Raw genomic sequence first — 22,678 nt, forward strand, 5'->3', positions numbered from 1 at the left:
ACATTAGATCTGGTAAAAGATAATACAAAGAAAAAGACATGCGTTTTTTGGTATTTTTTTTTGTACCATCAACTTTGAAATGCAAGAGAAAGGCCATAATGTATTATTCCAGCCCAGGTGCACTTTAGATTTTGGCCACTAGATGGCAGCAGTGTATGTGCAAAGTTTTAAACTGATCCAATGAACCATTGTATTTCTGGTCAAAATGTTGTGTCAACACTGCCCAAATGTGCCTAATTGGTTTATTAATCACTTTTCAAGTTCATAACTGTGCACTCTCCTCAAACAATAGTATGGTATTCTTTCACTGTAATAGCTACTGTAAATTGGACAGTGCAGTTAGGTTAACAATAATCTAAGCTTTTTTATCAGATATGTCTATGTCCTGGGAAATGTTCTTGTTACTTACAACCTCATGCTAATTGCATTAGCCTATGTTAGCTCAACCGTCCCACGGGGGACCCACCGATCCTGTAGAAATTGAAATTCAATTGAAATTGAAATTCAATTGAGAGTGAGAGAGAGAGAGAAACATGGGAACAGAGAAATAAAACTAGACAGAGGGGAGAGAGAGAGAAACATGGGAACAGAAATAAAACTAGACAGAGGAGAGAGAGAGAGAAACATGGGAACAGAGAAATAAAGCTAGACAGAGGAGAGAGAGAGAGAAACATGGGAACAGAGAAATAAAGCTAGACAGAGGAGAGAGAGAGAGAAACATGGGAACAGAGAAATAAAGCTAGACAGAGGAGAGAGAGAGAGAAACATGGAAACAGAGAAATAAAGCTAGACAGAGGAGAGAGAGAGAGAAACATGGGAACAGAGAAATAAAGCTAGACAGAGGAGAGAGAGAGAGAAACATGGGAACAGAGAAATAAAGCTACACAGAGGAGAGGAGAAAAACATGAATGAGGACATTGAGAGAATGACAGAATAGACAAAAGAGAAGAGGCAGAAACATGTCCTTGGGGCTAAAGATGGAGGGAACGGGTCGGAAGGGGGTCATTTCACACTAGACTAGATCATGTGACAGCTGGACCTGAGGGGATGAGGCGACGGAGGGATGAGGGAGGAAGAGGGGGAAGAGTGCCGTAAGAGTCTCCCTCCCCCGATGGCTTGTGAGTGTGAGCAATTAAAGGTGAGAGAATGGGGGGGACTGGTGCTGCTAAGACACACACACACACACACACACACACACACACACACACACACACACACACACACACACACACACACACACACACACACACACACACACACACACACACACACACACACACACACACACACACACACACACACACACACACACACACACAAACATACACACACGACAGGGAAACATTCATATGCACATAACACCAACATAATCTAAACAGCTCAACGTATGCTCCCTCACACACTCACACTCCCAGCACACACACTTCCCTTTTCAGTACATAATCCCCCCTTCTCTGTCCTCCTGTATCCTCCTCTGTCTTCTATCCTCCTCTATCCACCTCTGTCCTCCTCTATCGTCATTCTATCCTCCTCTGTCCTCCTATATCATCCTCTATCCTCCTCTGTCTTCCTCTGTCCTCCTCTATCCTCCTCTGTCCTCCTCTATTCAGCTTTAGCATTATTTCTCTCTCTCTGCACTCTCTCTCGTTCATTCTCCATTTCTCTCCACGTCACTGCTGCACTCTTTTTATCTCCCCATCAGTGGTTCACTCTAGCCCGCTCCCCCCCTCCATCCCTCCATCCCTACATCAATCCCCTTCAGATCTCTCCATTTCTCCATCCCTCCATCCCCACACCAATCCCCCTGTCCTCCTCCAGATCTGTCCATCTCTCTCTCCCTCTGTGCTTCCCTCCATCTCACCAGTAGCACCCTCTCCCTCCGTTACATGTGTGATGGATAGCACGGAGAGGGCTGCCATTGATCAGCTCTATGAGGAGGCAGATGCTAAGCACAGCCAGAGTGCAGCTGCAGGGAGCCACACCACAAACACATATCTCACTACACACATACTGCATGCACTCCACTTTACACACTAACAGCACATAAAATAAAAAACAAGCAGGACAGAAAGACACACCCACTCTGGGTTTCCTATGTCTTCTTTTTTATCTTCCACACACACACACACACACACACACCAACACACACACACCTACCCACCCAACCCTCCCACCTCCCCACACGTACCTCTGTGACATGATCTTGAAGGCGTCAGGCAGGTAACACTGCACGTTCTCCATCTGGAAGGGGTCAGCGTCACAGATCTTGTCGTCCGTGCGGCCGTAGTTGGCCGTCTCAATCATGATGACATCACTGCCAGGGCAGCGCAGCTCGATGGGGTATCCCTCGCACGCCAGCTCTCTACGCATCAGGCCGAAGGGCATCGCTGACCGACTCAGAGCTACAGCAGAGAGAGAGAAAGAGAGAGAGAGAAAGAGAGAGAGAGAAGGAGAGAAAGAGAGAGAGAAAGAGAGAGAGAAGGAGAGAAAGAGAGAGATAAAGTGTGTTATTGACAATGTAAGTGCATGGTATGAAATAGGAGGGAAATCATATAAACAAACGGCAGACATACCACTCTCTGTAGAATAACAGAAACAGCATAAAGCAAATGGCTAGGTAGAGAAAATGCTAGTCATCATGTACAGTAGCAGAAAGACAGGGCCTAAGAGCAGAATTTGTATTTTTACATAGCAGTTAGAATGTAACATAAACACAATGAGACCATCATCTCAATTCAGAGAGGACACAACTAAAAACAGTAGCCAGCCTCATAGACAGAGAGTGCAAGTGGACGTTGGATCCTAAAAGAGCACTTCCAGACCAGGCCTGCCTCCCAAATGGCACCCTATTCCCTATAGTACACACATTATTTTTAATAGGGAATAGGGTGCCATTTGAGACACACCCCAGCTCTCCCAATCATGATATTTACCCACTCTGAGAGGCAAACTGTTCAACTTTCTGGCTTGTTCCATTAACAGACTCCCACACACACAGCCATCAGCTCAACTCCCACCACTCGGACACGCACGCGTCTGACGCACAGCTCTGAAATAGAATTTCCTCACTTCACGCCTGCCTTCCAGCCGACGTCAACATTACACCTGAGTAGGGATCACCTCCATACGTAGAGGGAGAATGAGGGAGGGAGAGGAGGCAGAGGAGGAGACAAGAAAATACATTGAACAGAGAAGAGAAGAGGGCCTGAGAGAGGGAGAGAGAATCTCACCCTAGCCTCAGGCAGGGCCTCTCTGTACGAGGGCTGGCAGGCCCCTAGGCTCCCTCCCCCCACCTGTGTCATCAGTCCGTTTGCCATTTGTACGCCCACTCCATGCAATCAGAAGACTGAGAGGACAGCTAGGAGAGAGAGAGCTGGCGCGGCAGACAGAGAGAGGGGGCAGCCAGGGTAGCGGGGGTTAATCGCTGTGCCAGGGCTGAGAGGGCCACAGACATGCACAGAGACACTCTCCATCTACTCCATCTCTCTCTCCCTCTCCTCCATCCGCCTCTCCATCTCTCTTCATCCGCACAAGTAGGCTTTCTAACAGCCTCTGCATTCAGACCTTCAACAAATTCAGTCCTACTCAGCTCACCACAAAATGGCTGCAGCCTTGGCATGTACTCCACAAAGTCCAGTAGGTAAGCTCCAAAAAAATACCATATTGTTAAGTTTGGCATAGAAGAATGAAAATTGAGGTGCTTGTATAATTGTTCCGCATTGAACAAAACCTGATATAGTGCCATTCATCAAGCCTTGGGCCTGCATGTAGCTCCCCCTATAGGTCAATGGTGAAAATACACTTGTCTGCATTTCATTTTGGGTCGTTGCTTCCCTTGAGTTGGATCTATGTGGCCCTGCATTTGCTGTTTTCTCACCCGGCTGGTATGTTTTGACAGTGTGTTTAAAAGTGCAAATGAAAAAATCGTCACTTGAACTTGATTGGTCAACTCTCCCAGCCTTCCTCCATCAATTGACATCATTTGTATATTTGAGTTGCTGCAGTTCAGACTTGTGGCTCTCTCACCTTGCCAAATCTGAGAGCTGCAAAAACTGAAAATCAGTATCCAAAGATATGGCATAAAATGCAAAAAGGCTAAAAAGCAAGAATGTTGTTCAAATGTGCTCAACCATGCGGTTGATATGTCAGTAAAAGGTACTATAGAGTAAGAATATGGTAAATAATTGTTTTATTAAAAATAATTATTTGGTGAAAAATATTATTGAATTGATGTCAAAACACTATATTATGCAACATACATTGATTAAACAATATTTCATGCCCCTTGTGGTAAATTAATCAATATTCAGACTAAAGAACACCTATAAAATAATGCCTTTAATTGTAATAAAAAACTGCACTCAAATTGTCACATATCTGAAATTGTAGTCTGAACATGTGGAAAACATGATGGAGGAATATGGATCATTTGAAATGTAAGAAAAGCATTTTGGGGGACATTGTACTATATTCCACACAGAAACGCATTCATTTAAATGTAATTCAATATTTATGTTTGGACACACAAAATGATCATAATTTGTTGAAATTTGCCATCAGTCCTCATATAAAGTGATACTGTGAGATTCAGATGAACTCATGGATATGATTTCAAACTGTTTGTCTCTGTGTGACATAAAGGAAGTGCGAGGTAGTTGTACGGGCCAATAGGAACTGGTGTTAGCTCAACGACTGGAAGTCTACAGCTACATACGAAACAAGAGATGTGCTTTTTGTGGTGGGGAACTAAGCATAGCCTCCCCTCAATGAAAGCTGGGTTTGTATCCTGCCCAATGCATTCACCAAGTAGCCAAGCCAATCCATAAAGGGTTTTGATCGTGAGACTGCCCTGAAATAAATCTTAATCACCAAATACTTTTTTAAAGATCACATTGGGAGCAGCAAAACAGTGAGTGAACACTCTCATGTGTCCATACGCCCATCATGGAATGAGAAATGTGATGATGCCGGTGACCCTCATATACAAACATAGTTTACCTGTAACAATTTCTTGTTAGGGGTTCAAGCAGCAAAGCTGCAAGAAACCATATTGTACTTGTTGGTTCCCCAGCAGTGAGCTCCCTTCTCCTACTCAAAGAGTGTTAGAGAGTTGTAGCGCTTCCCAGACACAGCCCATCTGTAAATAGCCCATCCAACTACCTACCTCATCCCCATATTGTTTTTATTTACTTTTTTTGCTCTTTTGCACACCAGTATTTCTACTTGCACATCATCATCTGCACATCTATCACTCCAGTGTTAATTTGCTAAATTGTAATTACTTCGCTACTATGGCCTATTTATTGCCTTACTCCATTTGCACACACTGTATATAGATTTTTCTATTGTGTTATTGACTGTACATTTGTTTATGTGTAACTCTGTGTTGCTTTGTGTCGCACTGCTTTGCTTTATCTTGGCCAGGTTGCAGTTGTAAATGAGAACTTGTTCTCAACTGGCCTACCTGGTTAAATAAAGGTGAGAAAAAATGTCTCACTATATTGTCTAAACATGTCTCCGTCAATAAGTCTGTCTCATTCTACCTTCTACCATTCTACCATTCTACCTTCTATTGATGTTTCAATGGTGCCAAGGATAGTTCCAGTTTTTATATGCTCTGATGTTTGCCTCTCTATGGCACACCAGGTCTGATTCCAGCAACATGTGCTGTTTGCGCTGTTTGGGTCCTTCCACTTCTTCTTCATCTAAACAAGGCAAAGGTCTGGAATTAATAAGAGGCGTGTTACAGCACTATAGCAGACTTTTAAAGATCATTTATGCTTGAGCCGTCATGCTTAGTGTTTCCTGTGAATTTGAGCTCTGCAAACATCTGGGAAAATGCCTTTAAAAAGCTCACAGAGAGCAATAGTAATGGTGTCTTTTTGTAGGCACTAACGCAGGCTAACACTGTCATGGCTCGCTGGCCAAAGCTTATGGGGAAATGAAAGTTTTTTGGGGGAGGGATTCAGGATAAACGCTGAAAATAAGGTCTGTGGTAAACACAGACTTAGGAGATCTGATACGTGTTATTCTATGAGATAATCCTCATCAGCTAACATAACTTTTAGTGAATTTTGAAGCATTTATGTAATCAAAAGAAGCAAAAAGCTAACGATGTGCTAACATGTAAAAAGATAAAACTACACCTCAGGTTGCGTGCCTTTGACATTGAGCTAACCGGCTTAGCTTACCTTATCAGGCTTAGCTTACCTTATCAGGCTTAGCTTACCTTATCAGGTTTAGCTTACCTTATCAGGCTTAGCTTACCTTATCAGGCTTAGCTTACCTTATCAGGTTTAGCTTACCTTATCAGGCTTAGCTTATCTTATCAGGCTTAGCTTACCTTATCAGATTTAGCTTACCTTATCAGACGGACCCAAAGTCTCCTCTAAACAACATCGTTAGGGAACTGATAAAATGAGCACCTTCCCGCTGAGGAGATATGGTTGCAGCCTGGAGCAAAACAATATACCATCGTTGCATTTTTGTTCGAGCTGGTAAGCAGAAAGCTAACTAAGCTGACTAGCTTTTAGGCGGACTAGTGTAGCGTAGACTAGTTTGCATGGTCGGCGTAGTGACGTGAAAATGCTTGCTACTAACGCTGAAGTTCAAGTTCTCAGTTAGCGACTCATTAGGAAGTGACTTATTTTGAGAACGTAAAGGCTTTATAATTCCTAAAGGTCATGTTAACTGACTGTTATCACCTCATAGAACAAAACATAGAAGATATCCTAAGCCTGTGTTAACCTCAGACCCTATTTTCAGCGTTTATCCCAAATAGGAATAGCAAACGAACCAGAGGTAGAAAATGATCATTCATTTGCGCTACAAGCTGGCAAGCGCTATTGTCGACTGTCTAGCGCGCTGCGCTATAACTCCACATGGGTTGAATCCCGGCCAAAGTCCCATTGCCCATTCACCCATTCCTCTTTTCATATATTTTATTCATGCAAGACAAAACACGCAAGGTTTGTATTTAACACACCACTTTGAAAGTGAGAGTATCAACATTTTACTGGGATTTCTGATGGATTGTCATCATTGTTGAGATTGTTGCATATTTGTAACTATATCAGGTTTTGTTAAGCGCAAATTTCAATGCTACTATACTAAATTAACTCATTCTGGAGCTTACCTAGTGGACTAACAGTCAGAGCTCAGAGGCAGAGGTACTAGAGTTGGCAGGGGAGCTCTCCCTGGTGATGAAGGACAGCCAGTACATATGAGTGGAGCTTTCCACTGCCAGCTAGACAGATAACTGCTGTCCATGGTGCTGAAGGAGTATGACGAGAATACGTCTATAGAAATGCATTTGGAGAGCAATAACCATTGGAGTCTGGCTATGGTTTGTTCTACATCAGACAGACTAGAATAATCAATGGAGCTAGCAACGCATTGCGCTACATCAGAGTGACTGCAAAGTCTATGGGAGGGAACAGTCCATGGTACTGAAAACAGAATGATAGGTAGTGATAGGTTCTTTACAACCTTGAATCAACAGAGGGAACATTTTACACATTAAGTCTGCCCCTTTCTTTGATCGGTCCCATTTTCTCAATTTACCTTAGAGTCAAAGCTAGCTATCTCCAACCAACCAGATTTGACAAGAGAGCTTTAAAAAGCTGCTGCTCTCCTCACCTACTTAGTCCTCTTATACTCCCCTGACCAGACTGTATTAGCAGTTGAGAAAGGCAGGATGCCGAAAAGCTGGGTTCTATGCTGGCTTATTGATATAATTAATTAAAATGAATGAAAAATGACTGAATAAAGCATATAAACAGGCTGTATTCGAGACTAGATGGAACACACAGAACAGAACAGGCCTGTTTTCCTTGGCAGCTGATGATGAGGCTCTGGGTGAATTAGATTTCAGTCTATCCATTCAGGAAATGTGCCCGTACGGGTCAACGTCAATGTCAGTCATTTCCAGAGATGCTGTGTAGCTGCAGCTACATGACTCACTGCACTGAGACTAGCTCATATTTCTAAACGTCACCCATTCATGCAGCTGCATCACTGGGTAATGTTGTGTCAGTGTGTAACTAAGGACATTAAGGCTGAATAGCCAGATCAAATTTATTTAAAATCCTTTATGCCTCACCAGCATAATATTTCTTCGTAACGGCCTTATAAAAACACACCCAGACAAAGACAGCAAAAACACATTCATATTAGGAACACAGATGGCTCACACTCTCTCACTCGCTCTCTCACAAGCATTCTAATAAATGCATGCATAGTCGCCCACACACACAGACAGACAGACAGACAGAGAGACAGACACACACACACACACACACACACACACACACACACACACACACACACACACACACACACACACACACACACACACACACACACACACACACACACACACACACACACACACACACACACACACACACACACACACACACACACACACACACACACACACACACACACACACACACACACACACAGAGTGCGGGGTAACTGTACTTTACTATTTATATTTTGCACAGATTTTACTTTTACTTCACTACATTCCTAAAGAAAATATATTTTTACTTCATACATTTTCCCTGACACCCAAAAGTACTCGTTACATTTTGAATGCTTAGCAGGACAGGAACATGGTCTAATTCACACATTTATCAAGAGAACATCCCTGGTCATGCCTACTGCCTCTGATTTGGCAGACTCACTAAACACACATGCTTCATATGTAAATGACGTCTGAGTGTTGAAGTGTCCCCCTGAACATCCGTAAATAAAATAAAATGAAAATCGTTCCGCCTGGTTTGCCTAATATACGTAATTTGAAATGATTTATACTTTTACTTTTGATACTTATGTATATTTTAGCAATTACATTTACTTTTGATACTTTAGTACATTTAAAACCAAATACTTTTAGACTTTTACTCCAGTAGTATTTTACTGAGTGACTTTCACTTTTACATTTACTATCAGTTTTTTACAATCGCTAGGACCCATTTCTCAACACTTAAGTCACTTTTTCAAAACTATTCACACAGTTCTCCTAACCAACGTTCATCTTGGCACAGCAGTTAATTTCATATCCAAAATTAACTCAAACCACCAAAACACTTCATACATGTCTCAAATCAACTCATTCTTCCATAACACTAGCAAAGGTTGTCACCCAACAAGCACACTTTGTCACTCATAAAACAATGACCTAAAAAACACTAACAACAGGTAGCATTACACAATGTTTCGTTAGTTAAGTTTCTTTACAAAACAAGAATGACACCTCTCTTCTGTTTAGAATTCACTGAAGTATATGTTACAGGAATGAATCAGACATGATGCAATATGCTTCAATATGTTTTATGTCATTTTTTGGCATTGAGTGATTCCAAAAAACAATAATTTGTGTATACACCATCTACCGATACAGATACAGTTGTAATACTAGTCAACCTTGTCTTCTGCATTTGGCCACAGGTTCTCATCCACATCACATCTTATGTCATCTTGGGCAATACACTGTCATGATGTTGGCCTGGGGGTAGGTTTATGACAGTCATAAATACCTCTCTCCCCCTTTTTCCTCTCCCTACTCTACTGATGTGACATTAGAAAAACCCTTGGTTAACATAGAGATTTTGGGAACATCAGAAGTTGGGGGGAAATGAACTATATTCTGGTAATCTGACCAATTGAACTTCTTCAGGGTAGGGGGCAGCATTTTCACTTTTGGATGAATAGCATTCCAAAATTCAACGGCCTGCTACTCATCCCCAGAATATAAGATATGCATATTATTAGTAGATCCGGATAGAAAACACTCTGAAGTGTCTAAAACTGTTTGAATCATGTCTGTGAGAATAACAGAACTTATGTAGCAGGCAAAACCCCGAGGACAAACCATTCAGAATCTTTATTTTTTTGAGGTCACTGTCTTTTCAATCAATTTTCATTGGGACACCAGATTTCTAAGGGACTTGTTTGCAGTTCTTACCGCTTCCACTGGATGTCACCAGTCTTTGGAAATTGGTTGAGGTTATTCCTTTGTGTAATGAAGAAGTACGGCCATCGTAAATGAGGGTCACTTGAAGTAAATTGTTTGAGAGAGGCACATTACCAAAAATGTTGCGTCAGTTTGTTTTCTTTTTGTATTGAACACAGATCATCCCGTCTTCAAATTGATCGATTATTAACGTTTAAAAATACCTAACGTTGTATTACAAAAAGTAGTTTGAAATGTTTTGGTAAAGTTTACATGTAACTTTTGATATATTTTGTAGTGTCATTGCGCAAGTTGGAAGCTGTGTTTTTCTGGATGAAACGCGCCAAATAAATTGACATTTTGGATATATATCTGTCACGACTTCGACCGAGGCAGGCTCTCCTTCCCGTTCGGGTGGCGTTCGGCGGTCGTCGTCACCGGCCTATTAGCTGCCACTGATCCTTTTCTCCCCCTCCCTATGTGTTTATTGGGCGCACCTGTTTTGTATGAGGGTTAATTAGTTGGGCTTATTTAATCAGCCGGCATACACGTTTCTTTGTGCGGGATTGTTTGTTTGTAAGTGGTGGTGTTTGTTTCGTGCATCGTGTTTGCTGTACTGTTCTCGTATTCCCCGTGTCTGGGGTTGTTTAAGCGGTCACCCAGTGTGTTAGTTGGGTGGCCTAGTTTTCTACATGTTCATTAAAGAACATTTGGTTATTGCACCTGCTGTTGCCTGCGCTTGACTTCCACTCCGACACCCAGGCCTTACAGAATCCCGCACCAAAAAAATATGGAGTCAGCAGGAGCAGCGGCCAACCCTCTCCCATCGATGGAGGAACAGGTGTTCCATCACACCACGGTTATCCACCGTATTGGATCAGCGATGGAGTCAATAATGGAACGTATGGATCGATGGGAGAGGAGTGGTTTCCTCTCTCCACCTTCGGCTCCTCCAGCCCAGGACTCTCCATCCCTCGGCTCCAGCGCTCTCCATCTGACACTCCCGAGGGATTATGATGGATCGGCGGCGGGGTGCCAGGGGTTCCTACTCCAACTGGAGCTGTACCTTGCCACCGTAAGACCCACTCCCTCGGGAGCGGAGAGGGTGAGTGTCCTCGTCTCCTGCCTCACGGGTCGTGCTCTGGAGTGGGCAAACGCAGTCTGGAATGGCCCAGACTCAGCGAAGGAGCACTACCCAGAGTTCACCCGCCGTTTTCGGGCCGTATTTGACCATCCTCCAGAGGGCCGAGCGGCGGGAGAACGACTGTTCCACCTTAGGCAGGAGAAGAGGAGCGCCCAGGATTACGCGCTGGAGTTCCGGACCCTGGCTGCAGGATCTGGGTGGAACGACAGGGCCCTTATTGATCACTACCGGTGTAGTCTCCGGGAGGACGTCCGCAGGGAGCTAGCATGTCGGGACACCGCTCTTTCCCTGGATGAGCTGATTGACATGTCTATCCGTCTGGACAATCTGCTGGCTGCCCGCGGGCGTTCTGAGAGGGTCCTGTACGTTCCACCACCCAGCCCCTCCGCTCCTATTCTGATGGAGGTGGGAGGGGCTGGGCAGAGGGGTACCGGAGGAGGAGGCTCTCCCTGCACCAGCTGTGGTCGGAGAGGACACACGGCCGATCGGTGCTGGGGGGGTCCGTCTGGGAGTCGAGATGGCAGGGGGAACACTTCTCGATCACCCCAGGTGAGTCCGCACCAAACTCACCCAGAACCCCCTGTTAGTCACATGTTTGTCTTGATTTTTTTCCTTACATTTTTCCCCTCTTCCCAGCATAGGGCGCTAGTCGATTCAGGCGCAGCTGGGAACTTTATGGATCGCGGACTCGCTTTTAGGTTACGGGTTCCGCTTGTGCCGATAGATTCTCCCTTTCCCGTGCACTCCCTAGATAGCCGGCCATTAGGGTCAGGGGTGGTCAGGGAGACCACGGTTCCCCTGGACATGGTGACGCAGGGGAATCATAAGGAGCGTATTAGCTTTTATATTATTGATTCGCCTGCGTTTCCGGTGGTACTAGGGATTCCCTGGCTGGCCCGGCACAATCCTAAAATTTCGTGGAAACAGGGGGTTCTCCAGGGGTGGTCAAAGGAGTGTTCTGGAAGGTGTTTGGGAGTTTCCATCGGTGCCACGTCGGTGGAGAGTCCAGACCAGGGTTCCACGGTGCGCATTCCCCCCGAGTATGCCGATTTGGCAATCGCTTTCAGTAAAAGGAAAGCGACTAAATTACCACCTTATCGACCGGGAAGGGATTGTGCGATAGATCTCCAGGTAGACGCTGCGCTTCCCAAGAGTCACGTGTACCCATTATCCCAAGAGGAGACGGTGGCTATGGAGACATATGTCACTGAGTCTCTGGGACAGGGGTACATTCGGTCCTCCATCTCACCCGCCTCCTCGAGTTTCTTTTTTGTGAAGAAAAAGGAGGGAGGTTTGCGTCCGTGTATTGATTATAGAGGTCTAAATGCCATCACAGTGGGGTTTAGTTACCCACTACCTCTCATTGCTACGGCAATGGAATCATTTCACGGAGCGCAGTTCTTCACAAAATTGGATCTCAGGAGCGCGTATAGTCTGGTGCGTATTCGGAAGGGAGACGAGTGGAAAACCGCATTTAGTACCACATCGGGCCATTATGAGTACTGCGTCATGCCGTATGGGTTAAAGAATGCTCCAGCCGTTTTCCAATCCTTTGTAGACGATATTCTCAGGGACCTGCACGGGCAGGGAGTGGTTGTTTATATCGATGACATTCTGATCTACTCAGCCAGTTACGCCGCGCATGTGTCTCTGGTACGCAAGGTGCTTGGTAGACTACTGGAGCATGACCTATATGTCAAGGCTGAGAAGTGTGTGTTCTCCAAACGAGCCGTCTCTTTTCTGGGTTATCGCATTTCCACCTCGGGCGTGGTGGTAGGGAGTGACCGCATTAAGGCCGTGCGTAATTGGCCGACTCCGACCACGGTAAAAGAAGTGCAGCGGTTTTTGGGTTTTGCCAACTACTACCGGAGGTTTATCCGGGGTTTTGGCCAGGTGGCAGCTCCTATTACCTCACTGCTTAAGGGGGGTCCGGTGCGTTTGCAGTGGTCAGCAAAAGCAGACGGAGCTTTCAACAGGTTGAAGGCGCTGTTCACGGATGCGCCCGTGTTGGCACATCCGGATCCCTCTCTAGCATTCATAGTGGAGGTGGACGCGTCCGAGGCTGGGGTAGGTGCCGTGCTATCACAGCGCTCTGGTACGCCACCAAAACTCCACCCCTGTGCTTTCTTCTCGAAGAAGCTCAGCCCAGCGGAGCGTAACTATGATGTGGGGGACCGGGAGTTGTTAGCAGTGGTCAGTGCCCTGAAGGTGTGGAGACACTGGCTTGAGGGGGCTAAACACCCTTTTCTCATCTGGACCGACCACCAGAATCTGGAGTATATTCGGGCAGCCAGGAGACTGAATCCACGTCAAGCAAGGTGGGCCATGTTCTTTACCCGATTCCAGTTTACCTTAACGTATAGACCGGGCTCCCAGAACGTAAAGGCGGATGCACTGTCCCGTTTTTACGACTCGGACGATCGGCCCACCGAACCCACTCCCATCCTTCCCGCCTCTAGGCTGATAGCACCAGTGGTGTGGGAAGTGGACTCGGACATCGAGCGGGCGTTACGGGCGGAACCCGCTCCTCCTCAGTGTCCGGTGGGGCGGAAGTACGTGCCGCTTGGTGTCCGGGACAAATTGATTCGGTGGGCTCATGTTCTACCCTCCTCGGGTCACCCTGGGGTGAAGAGGACAGTGGGGAGCCTTCGGGGAAGGTATTGGTGGCCTACCTTGGCAAGAGACGTTAGGGTTTATGTTTCCTCCTGTTCGGTATGCGCCCAGAGTAAGGCTCCTAGGCACCTTCCTAGAGGGAAGTTACAACCCCTCCCCGTTCCACAACGGCCTTGGTCGCACCTGTCCGTAGATTTTCTGACCGATCTTCCCCTGTCTCAGGGGAACACTACGGTACTGGTGATTGTGGATCGGTTCTCGAAGTCCTGTCGTCTCCTCCCGTTGCCCGGTATGCCTACAGCCCTACAGACTGCGGAGGCATTATTCACCCACGTCTTCCGGCACTACGGGGTGCCGGAGGACATTGTTTCTGATCGGGGTCCCCAATTCACGTCCCGAGTATGGAGGGCGTTTATGGAGCGGTTGGGGGTCTCGGTCAGCCTTACCTCCGGTTATCACCCTGAGAGTAATGGGCAGGTGGAGAGAGTGAACCAGGAGGTGGGTAGGTTTCTGCGGTCGTATTGTCAGGACCGGCCAGGGGAGTGGGCGAGATACATTCCCTGGGCCGAAATGGCCCAGAACTCACTACGCCACTCCTCTACTAACATGTCCCCCTTTCAGTGTGTATTGGGGTACCAGCCGGTCCTGGCACCATGGCATCCGAGCCAGACCGAGGCTCCTGCGGTGGAGGAATGGGTGCAGCGCTCCAAGGAGACATGGAGAGCCGTCCAGGAATCACTCCAACAAGCTAGTGGACGGCAGAAGAGGAGTGCTGACCGCCACCGCAGTGAGGCCCCCGTGTTTGTACCGGGGGACAGGGTCTGGCTCTCGACCCGAAACCTGCCCCTCCGCTTGCCCTGCCGGAAGCTGGGTCCGCAGTGTGTAGGGCCCTTCAAAGTCCTGAGGAGAATAAACGAGGTGTGTTATCGATTACAACTCCCTTCCTATTATCGTATTAACCCCTCGTTTCATGTGTCTCTCCTCAGGCCGGTGGTAGCTGGTCCCCTGCAGGACGGTGAGGTACCGGAGGTCCCTCCTCCCCCTCTGGACATCGAGGGGTCCCCGGCGTACACGATACGGGCCATTCTGGACTCGAGACGCCGGGTGAGGGGCCTGCAGTACCTCGTGGACTGGGAGGGGTACGGTCCGGAGGAGAGGTGCTGGGTACCGGTGGGGGACATTTTGGATCCGTCTATGTTGAGGGATTTCCATCGCCTCCATCCGGATCGCCCTGCACCTCGTCCTCCGGGTCGACCTCGAGGCCGGTGTCGGCGCGCTGCGGGAGCCGCGCGTCAGAGGGGGGGTACTGTCACGACTTCGACCGAGGCAGGCTCTCCTTCCCGTTCGGGTGGCGTTCGGCGGTCGTCGTCACCGGCCTATTAGCTGCCACTGATCCTTTTCTCCCCCTCCCTATGTGTTTATTGGGCGCACCTGTTTTGTATGAGGGTTAATTAGTTGGGCTTATTTAATCAGCCGGCATACACGTTTCTTTGTGCGGGATTGTTTGTTTGTAAGTGGTGGTGTTTGTTTCGTGCATCGTGTTTGCTGTACTGTTCTCGTATTCCCCGTGTCTGGGGTTGTTTAAGCGGTCACCCAGTGTGTTAGTTGGGTGGCCTAGTTTTCTACATGTTCATTAAAGAACATTTGGTTATTGCACCTGCTGTTGCCTGCGCTTGACTTCCACTCCGACACCCAGGCCTTACAATATCGACGGAATTAATTGAACAAAAGGACCATTTGTGATGTTTATGGGACATATTGGAGTGGCAAACAAAAGAATTTCGTCAAAGGTAAGGCATGAATTATATTTTTATTTCTGTGTTTTGTGTTGTGCCTGCAGTGTTGAAATATGCTACTCTCTTTGTTTACTGTTGTGCTATCATCACATAATAGCATCTTATGCTTTCGCCGAAAAGCCTTTTTGAAATCTGACACATTGGCTGGATTCACAACGAGTGTAGCTTTAATTTGGTATCTTACATGTGTGATTTAATGAAAGTTTGATTTTTATATAATGTTATTTGAATATGGCGCTCTGTATTTTCCCTGGCTATTGGCCAGGTGGGACGATTGCATCCCACCTACCCCAGAGAGGTTAAGGTATATTATGTCAGTTCGGTTGTCATCTGGCACATTCTCATCAATGATAGAATGACATAAAGTCTACAGTGTAAAGTCTACAAAGAGGTATCGGATTCACATGGAATTTTTGTTCAATTCAAATGTTTGAATATGAAATTATTTGTGAAGAGATGAAATGTAATTTTAGCTTCCAAATGAGAGATTTGGGTTCTCATACGTTTAGGGCTCTGCTCAACCAGTGGCCCGCCCCTGTGAAGAGACATGGGTTATAAACTTTTCAGACACACCCTTCTCCCTCCACTATATAAGCCATTGACGAAAATGTAACTTCCTGTTCCGAGGATGTGAGGACGACAGTCCGGTGTCAGAATAGTTCAGATAATAACTACAGAACGAAGCCAACATAAGCGTGAGCTTTGGTTGCGAATGGTATGAACTTTGAACTCTTAATCACCATAGAAGTGATACCTCCTAGACGTTGAGTTAGCAACAGCAGCTGCAAACGTAAATTAGGATAGGACAGACAGAGTATCCCATCTACCACACAACAACGTTACTACAACGTACCCAATTGACCAGCAGAGACATTCTTCAAAGGACAAAGGACTCGGTTGGGCAACATGGCCTTCCATCTACCACCAACCTACCGAAGCGCAGCTCAGAGAAAATATTTTTAGCATTTTCCTTTTCCAAATGGGCGGTAATTTAGAATGCACAAGATATTGTATTTACGATAGCACAGCTTCGCCCTTTGTTCCTCAGTCTTCCCGCTCTTTCACTCAAACCCAGACCCTTTAATTTTGTGTAACAAGCTGTCATATCTGTTCCGCCCGCTAGGGACGTTTTCCTTTATGACGTAATTTGTAATCAAGTTATGATTAATTATGTGTATGTGTAATTCTGTGTGATTAGTTAGGTATTTAGTAAATAAATAATTAAACCCAATGTTGTATTGCTGATTCAACTTGTTAGCCAGGGTTCATGAAGATAACCAAGAATTTACAACTTTCAGATGAGACTGAAATAAGGTGACGATTAATATTGACTGCTATTGATGTGAAATATTACTAGGTCTTTAAGAGTTTATTCGGAAGATAACAACTCTATAAATATTATTTCGTGGTGCCCCGACTTTCTAGTTAATTACATTTACATGATTAGCTCAATCAGGTAATAGTTATTACGGAGAAAGGATTTTATAGAATAGCATGTCATATCACGTAATCCGGCATAGCCAAAGACACTACAACACCTAGGAAATAATATTTTGGCATGCCTGGTCCATCCCTGGCAATCTTCTGCAGATATGTTCAGGCATCCAGTATTCATTGCGTCCAGAAGGGACATTTGATCATGTGGATGGTGGTCATAAACCTTCCACCTTCATGAGGAAAATAATTCCTCTATGGGGTTGAGGAATGGAGAGTAAGATGATGATCATGATCATGATTTATTACATGATCAATTATAGTGGCCCTAATCTCATCTGAGACTACAGCTCGTGATCTTCCTCTCAGTCTTCTTCCACCACGCATACGTACTCCTCTCCCTCTCACAGCCACTCTTCTTCCTGTCAGCCACTTCTCTATCTCTGGCTGGGTCCATGTCTATATTACAGTACAGCATTATTCCTAAGATGTCCCCTTTTGTATGGATGGTAATGAAATTAAAAGACAAACACCTGGGTAGGTGTTCATCTACAATGGGAATCAGATGTGGTTGGTCTAACTGTTTTGATGGTATTTCATTTTTTAGATTTGGAATATATTTCAATACTGTATTACTTAAGAAATGTAGCAAATTGCTGTCTTATTACATTTTGTGTTATGTTAGGTTTTGAACTTAAGTTTAACAGTTTTGAAAAGAGTATGTAAACATGTGCAAATTGGCCTGTAGGTACTTAGAGTTTTGGTGGTGGTTGTGTCTGAGTGAGAAAAGAATTAATGAAATGTGAAATATGTAATCATTGAATGCATTTTGTGCCAAAGCAATGAAAAATGATCCACAGTTTTAGCCCACTGCTGTTGTGTTCACTGTGTGAAGAGTTTTGAAAAAGTGACCTAAGTATTGAGAAATGGTCCTAGCGATTATAAAAATATATAACATAACTTACTTTTACTCAAGTATGACAATGTAAATTGGGTACTTTTTCCACCACTACACACACACACACGCATGCGCACACACACACGCATGCGCACACACACACGCATGCGCACACACACACGCATGCGCACACACACACGCACGCACACACACACACACACACACACACACACACACACACACACACACACACACACACACACACACACAGTAACCCCCCAACACACACACACCTCTGACACAGTAGGACTAGTGTATAGTTCAGTATAGGATCTCTGTGGTGTAAGTACACATCTCCATACAGCTGGCCAGTGATTAGATCATTACACAGTGGTGATCAGGAGAGCAGAACTGAGCCAGAACGCAGGAGTCCAGACCCCATTCCCCTCATCACACTGTAGACATTATACAGAACAGAATGGAAACGGGACATTAAACCACACTGGGTGGCCACATCAAATATATATATATATATATATATATATATATATATATATATATATATATATATATATATATATATATATATATATATATATATATATATATATATATATATATTTATATATACGTTCATATTCTACCAAAAAACACACTACAACTTCCTGTTCATAGACTTCCATATCCTCTCTTATTCTGTCTGTTTCTGTCATAGCATCATTCTGATTTGACTTGCTAAGATCAGGGTGAATTCCATTTGAACTCAATAAAGAAGTCAATAAAGAAGACGGGTGTAAATTACATTCTTAGATTGAACATTTTATTTTATTTGGGGCTATTTCAGTTCATGAATTGGAATGGAATGGACCACCCCACAACCCTGATACATACAGTAAAGTAGTTTACTAGTCATTCAATAGACCTTTGATTATGTGGAAATGTGATTAAAAAGACGAAGGAGGCCTCCCGGGTGGTGCAGTGGTCTAGGGCACTGCATCGCAGTGCTAACTGCGCCACCAGAGTCTCTGGGTTCGCCCCCAGGCTCTGTCGCAGCCGGCCGCGACCGGGAGGTCCGTGGGGCGACGCACAATTGGGCTAGCGTCGTCCGGGTTAGGGAGGGTTTGGCCGGTAGGGAATTCCTTGTCTCATCGCGCTCCAGCGACTCCTGTGGCGGGCCGGGCGCAGTGCGCGCTAACCAAGGGGGCCAGGTGCCCGGTGTTTCCTCCGAAGCAGTGCGGCTTGGTTGGGTTGTGCTTCGGAGGATGCATGGCTTTCGACCTTCGTCTCTCCCGAGCCCGTACGGGAGTTGTAGCGATGAGACAAGATAGTAATTACTAGCGATTGGATACCACGAAAATTGGGGAGAAAAGGGGATAAAATTTAAATTAAAAAATTAATAAAGACGACGGAGAGCAGATTTTTATCACCGAGTATGTGTGCATGCATGTGTGCATGTGTGTTTGCGAATGTGTAAATATGTGGGTCTTCTGGGGGTTTGATGTGATAAGCCAGCTTGCTACAGGCTACATGTGTCCTTCACTCTGCAGGAATACGTCAATGGTTCTGGGCCTCTTCAGCCAAACACCCAGTCATCTCTTTCTGTAGGCACAGTTATACTATTTGAATTGGAGCGTCTCTCACAGCAACCACGTAACAAAGGTTGGATTAAAAACATTGCAACACTACAGAGTGTGAGCAATGACTTACATAGTGTAATGTGCACTCACACACAATGAGTGTACAGTTAACTGGCTGGTGGAGGAGAGTAGTGTATAGTATTTACGTTAAAGTCCATTATCCACATATATTAAGAAAAGACATACAGTATAGTTGACAAAACAACATGTTAGTACATAACAATGTACATAGAAAACACACTTAAATACACACAAAAGTACCCTTGACCTTCCAAATACGCACGCACGCACGCACGCACGCACACACACACACACACACACACACACACACACACACACACACACACACACACACACACACACACACACACACACACACACACACCAGGCGGGTGAGGGAGGTGTCATGTCACTTCAGGGCGGCTGGTGTTAGTAAGGATCAGACTGGTGGCTCCATAATGGGACCAACATACTAATGAAGAGTGGAGGAAAGAGAGAGAGACAAGTCTGATTGGATTTGACTCATTATCCGAACAGTGTAATTAAAGCCTGGGGTGCAGAGGGGACACCATAGGTCTCAGATAATAACACAGACATAGTGACTCAGACGCTGACACTGCAAAAACACAGACACACAAGGCCTTTGACAGATGGAAGGGTGGGCAGACAGACAGACAGAGACAGTCAAGGAGAGATTTAATCAAACTTAGAGATCTAAACAAACTGGAAAATATAAAACTTTCTGACTTTATCTACATTTTTACATTTACATTTCAGTAATTTAGCAGATGCTCTTATCCAGAGCGACTTACAGTAGTGAGTGCATACATGTTGGTACTTTTTTAAGTGTTTCACATTTTGGTACTACACATTTTTGTACTACACAAAGTCAAAGAGTTGGGAATCCAATTGAAGCAGCTTCATTTTGACCTTGGGTGTGATGCCACTGACAGACATTCTGTCTATGTTCATTTTTTGGGACTGATTCAGGGTGAACCTCTGGCCTTCCAGGCAGACACTGGACAGACGCTGTGATGGTGTGTGTGTGTGTCTCAGTGTCTGCCATTGAGCCTCTTTAGGAGATTATAGAATCCCAGGCCCCAGGGCAGACTGTCTGGCTGGCTGGGCCTCCATGCGATAAGCCTCTCTCAGCCCGTCTGTCTGTCTGTCTGTCTGTCTGTCTGTCTGTCTGTCTGTCCGTCCGTCTGTCTGGGCCTCCATGTGATCAGCCTCCCTCAGCCCGTCTAGCTGTTCCAGCGGTCATCATCTCCTAATCACCCTGCTGCTCATTAGTATTAGCACTGTAGCCTAGCGTATTAGCTAGTATAATATGGTAGCTAGCGCCTAGTAGCTAGCGCCTAGTTAGCATTAGCACCGTAGCTTAGAGCTAATCTAGTTAGCATAATATTGCAGCCTAGACTAGAGTGTTAGTTAGCATTATCACTGTAGCCTAGAGCTAATCTAGTTAGCATAATACTGCAGCCTAGACTAGAGCCTTAGTCAGCATTGACACTGTAGTCTAGCCTTTCAGTTTTTCTAGATTAGCCTCAGCCTAAAGTCTCTCATGACTTCTAGGTCAGATCCTCCTGGTGAGATTGTGTGTTACAGTCATTGATTAGAGGAGACAACTCTTAACATGGAGAGTGGGTTATCTTCCTTTCTTTAAATACATAATCTTTGTTAGCACATTAGCATAATGCCTAAGCAGAACTAGTTAGCGCAACGGGGCTGACAAGCGTGGCCCGTCACCACAGAGGAGCTCAGGCACAACGGCCACAGCTGTCACATCCAGCCAGCGCTCAACCAGAGGAGTCGAAAGCTGGGAGGACCGCAGGGCGACATGTAAACCTCGCTCCAGAGCCAGGCCGAGACGAGACAGGACAAGATAGGACGAGATGAGACAGGACAAGATAGGACGAGAAGAGACAGGATGAGACGAGACAGGATGAGATGAGACCAGACTGAATGGGGAGTCACCAGTCATGCCATGGGGTCAAAACACAAAGCAGCGCAAAATGACACACATCCACTCTGAGCAAGCCTAGTCAACCAGAGAGAGAGAGAGAGAGAGAGAGAGAGAGAAACCATCACGAAGAATGTAACAACAATGGACTTTTATATGCTGTAAAGACACAAGGTCAGAGAAAAAAGTAGAGGAGAAGAAAGAAAGACAAACATACTCTCCCTCAACTGGGAACAGTCATATTCCTGAGCCTCTCCCCTCATCACAGCCTTTCTTTCGATGACTGCAGCGCCCCAACACTCCAACTGAACCCAATTACAGCACATACCAGAACATTACATCACCCAAAGAGATGAAAACACACACGCAGACACGGACACACACGGGCACACCTGCATGACACGTACACACACACACACATATTCACACATGCAAACATGCACACACACATATAGACATGCACGCTTACACTAACGCACATATGGTCACACACACATATACACACACACTACTGCGCTGAACACACTCTCCGTAACCCTCAAACACACATCCTCCACCTCTAGCAGCCCCCTCACGGCGAACATACACTCTCCAGCTAGGGACCTGACTCCAGATCACATCCAGCTCCACTCTCCAGCTAGGGACCTGACTCCAGCTCACATCCAGCTAGGGACCTGACTCCAGCTCACATCCAGCTCCACTCTCCAGCTAGGGACCTGACTCCAGCTCACATCCAGCCACTCTCCAGCTAGGGACCTGACTCCAGATCACATCCAGCTCCACTCTCCAGCTAGGGACCTGACTCCAGCTCACATCCAGCCAGGGACCTGACTCCAGCTCACATCCAGCTCCAATCTCTACCTAGGGACCTGACTCCAGCTCACATCCAGCTCCACTCTCCAGCTAGGGACCTGACTCCAGCTCACATCCAGCCAGGGACCTGACTCCAGCTCACATCCAGCCACTCTCCAGCTAGGGACCTGACTCCAGCTCACATCCAGCTCCAATCTCTACCTAGGGACCTGACTCCAGCTCACATCCAGCCACTCTCCAGCTAGGGACCTGACTCCAGCTCACATCCAGCTCCACTCTCCAGCTAGGGACCTGACTCCAGCTCACATCCAGCTCCAATCTCTACCTAGGGACCTGACTCCAGCTCACATCCAGCTACTCTCCAGCTAGGGACCTGACTCCAGCTCACATCCAGCTCCACTCTCCAGCTAGAGACCTGA

The 22,678-nt window shown here is 45.8% G+C and overlaps 1 protein-coding gene across 1 annotated transcript in view; it reads right to left on the reverse strand.

Moving 5' to 3' along the window:
- The window catches only part of LOC129828146 (adhesion G protein-coupled receptor L1-like), a 118,140-nt gene that overhangs the window by 72,930 nt on the left and 22,532 nt on the right, over positions 1 to 22,678 (reverse strand). Inside the window, exon 2 of the mRNA XM_055889460.1 lies at positions 2,189 to 2,402. Coding sequence (XP_055745435.1) covers positions 2,189 to 2,402 — 214 coding nt within the window. The remainder of the gene's footprint in view (positions 1 to 2,188; positions 2,403 to 22,678) is intronic.

Source organism: Salvelinus fontinalis, chromosome 2, assembly GCF_029448725.1.
Source record: "Salvelinus fontinalis isolate EN_2023a chromosome 2, ASM2944872v1, whole genome shotgun sequence".
In the NCBI taxonomy this organism is placed as follows: domain Eukaryota; kingdom Metazoa; phylum Chordata; class Actinopteri; order Salmoniformes; family Salmonidae; genus Salvelinus; species Salvelinus fontinalis.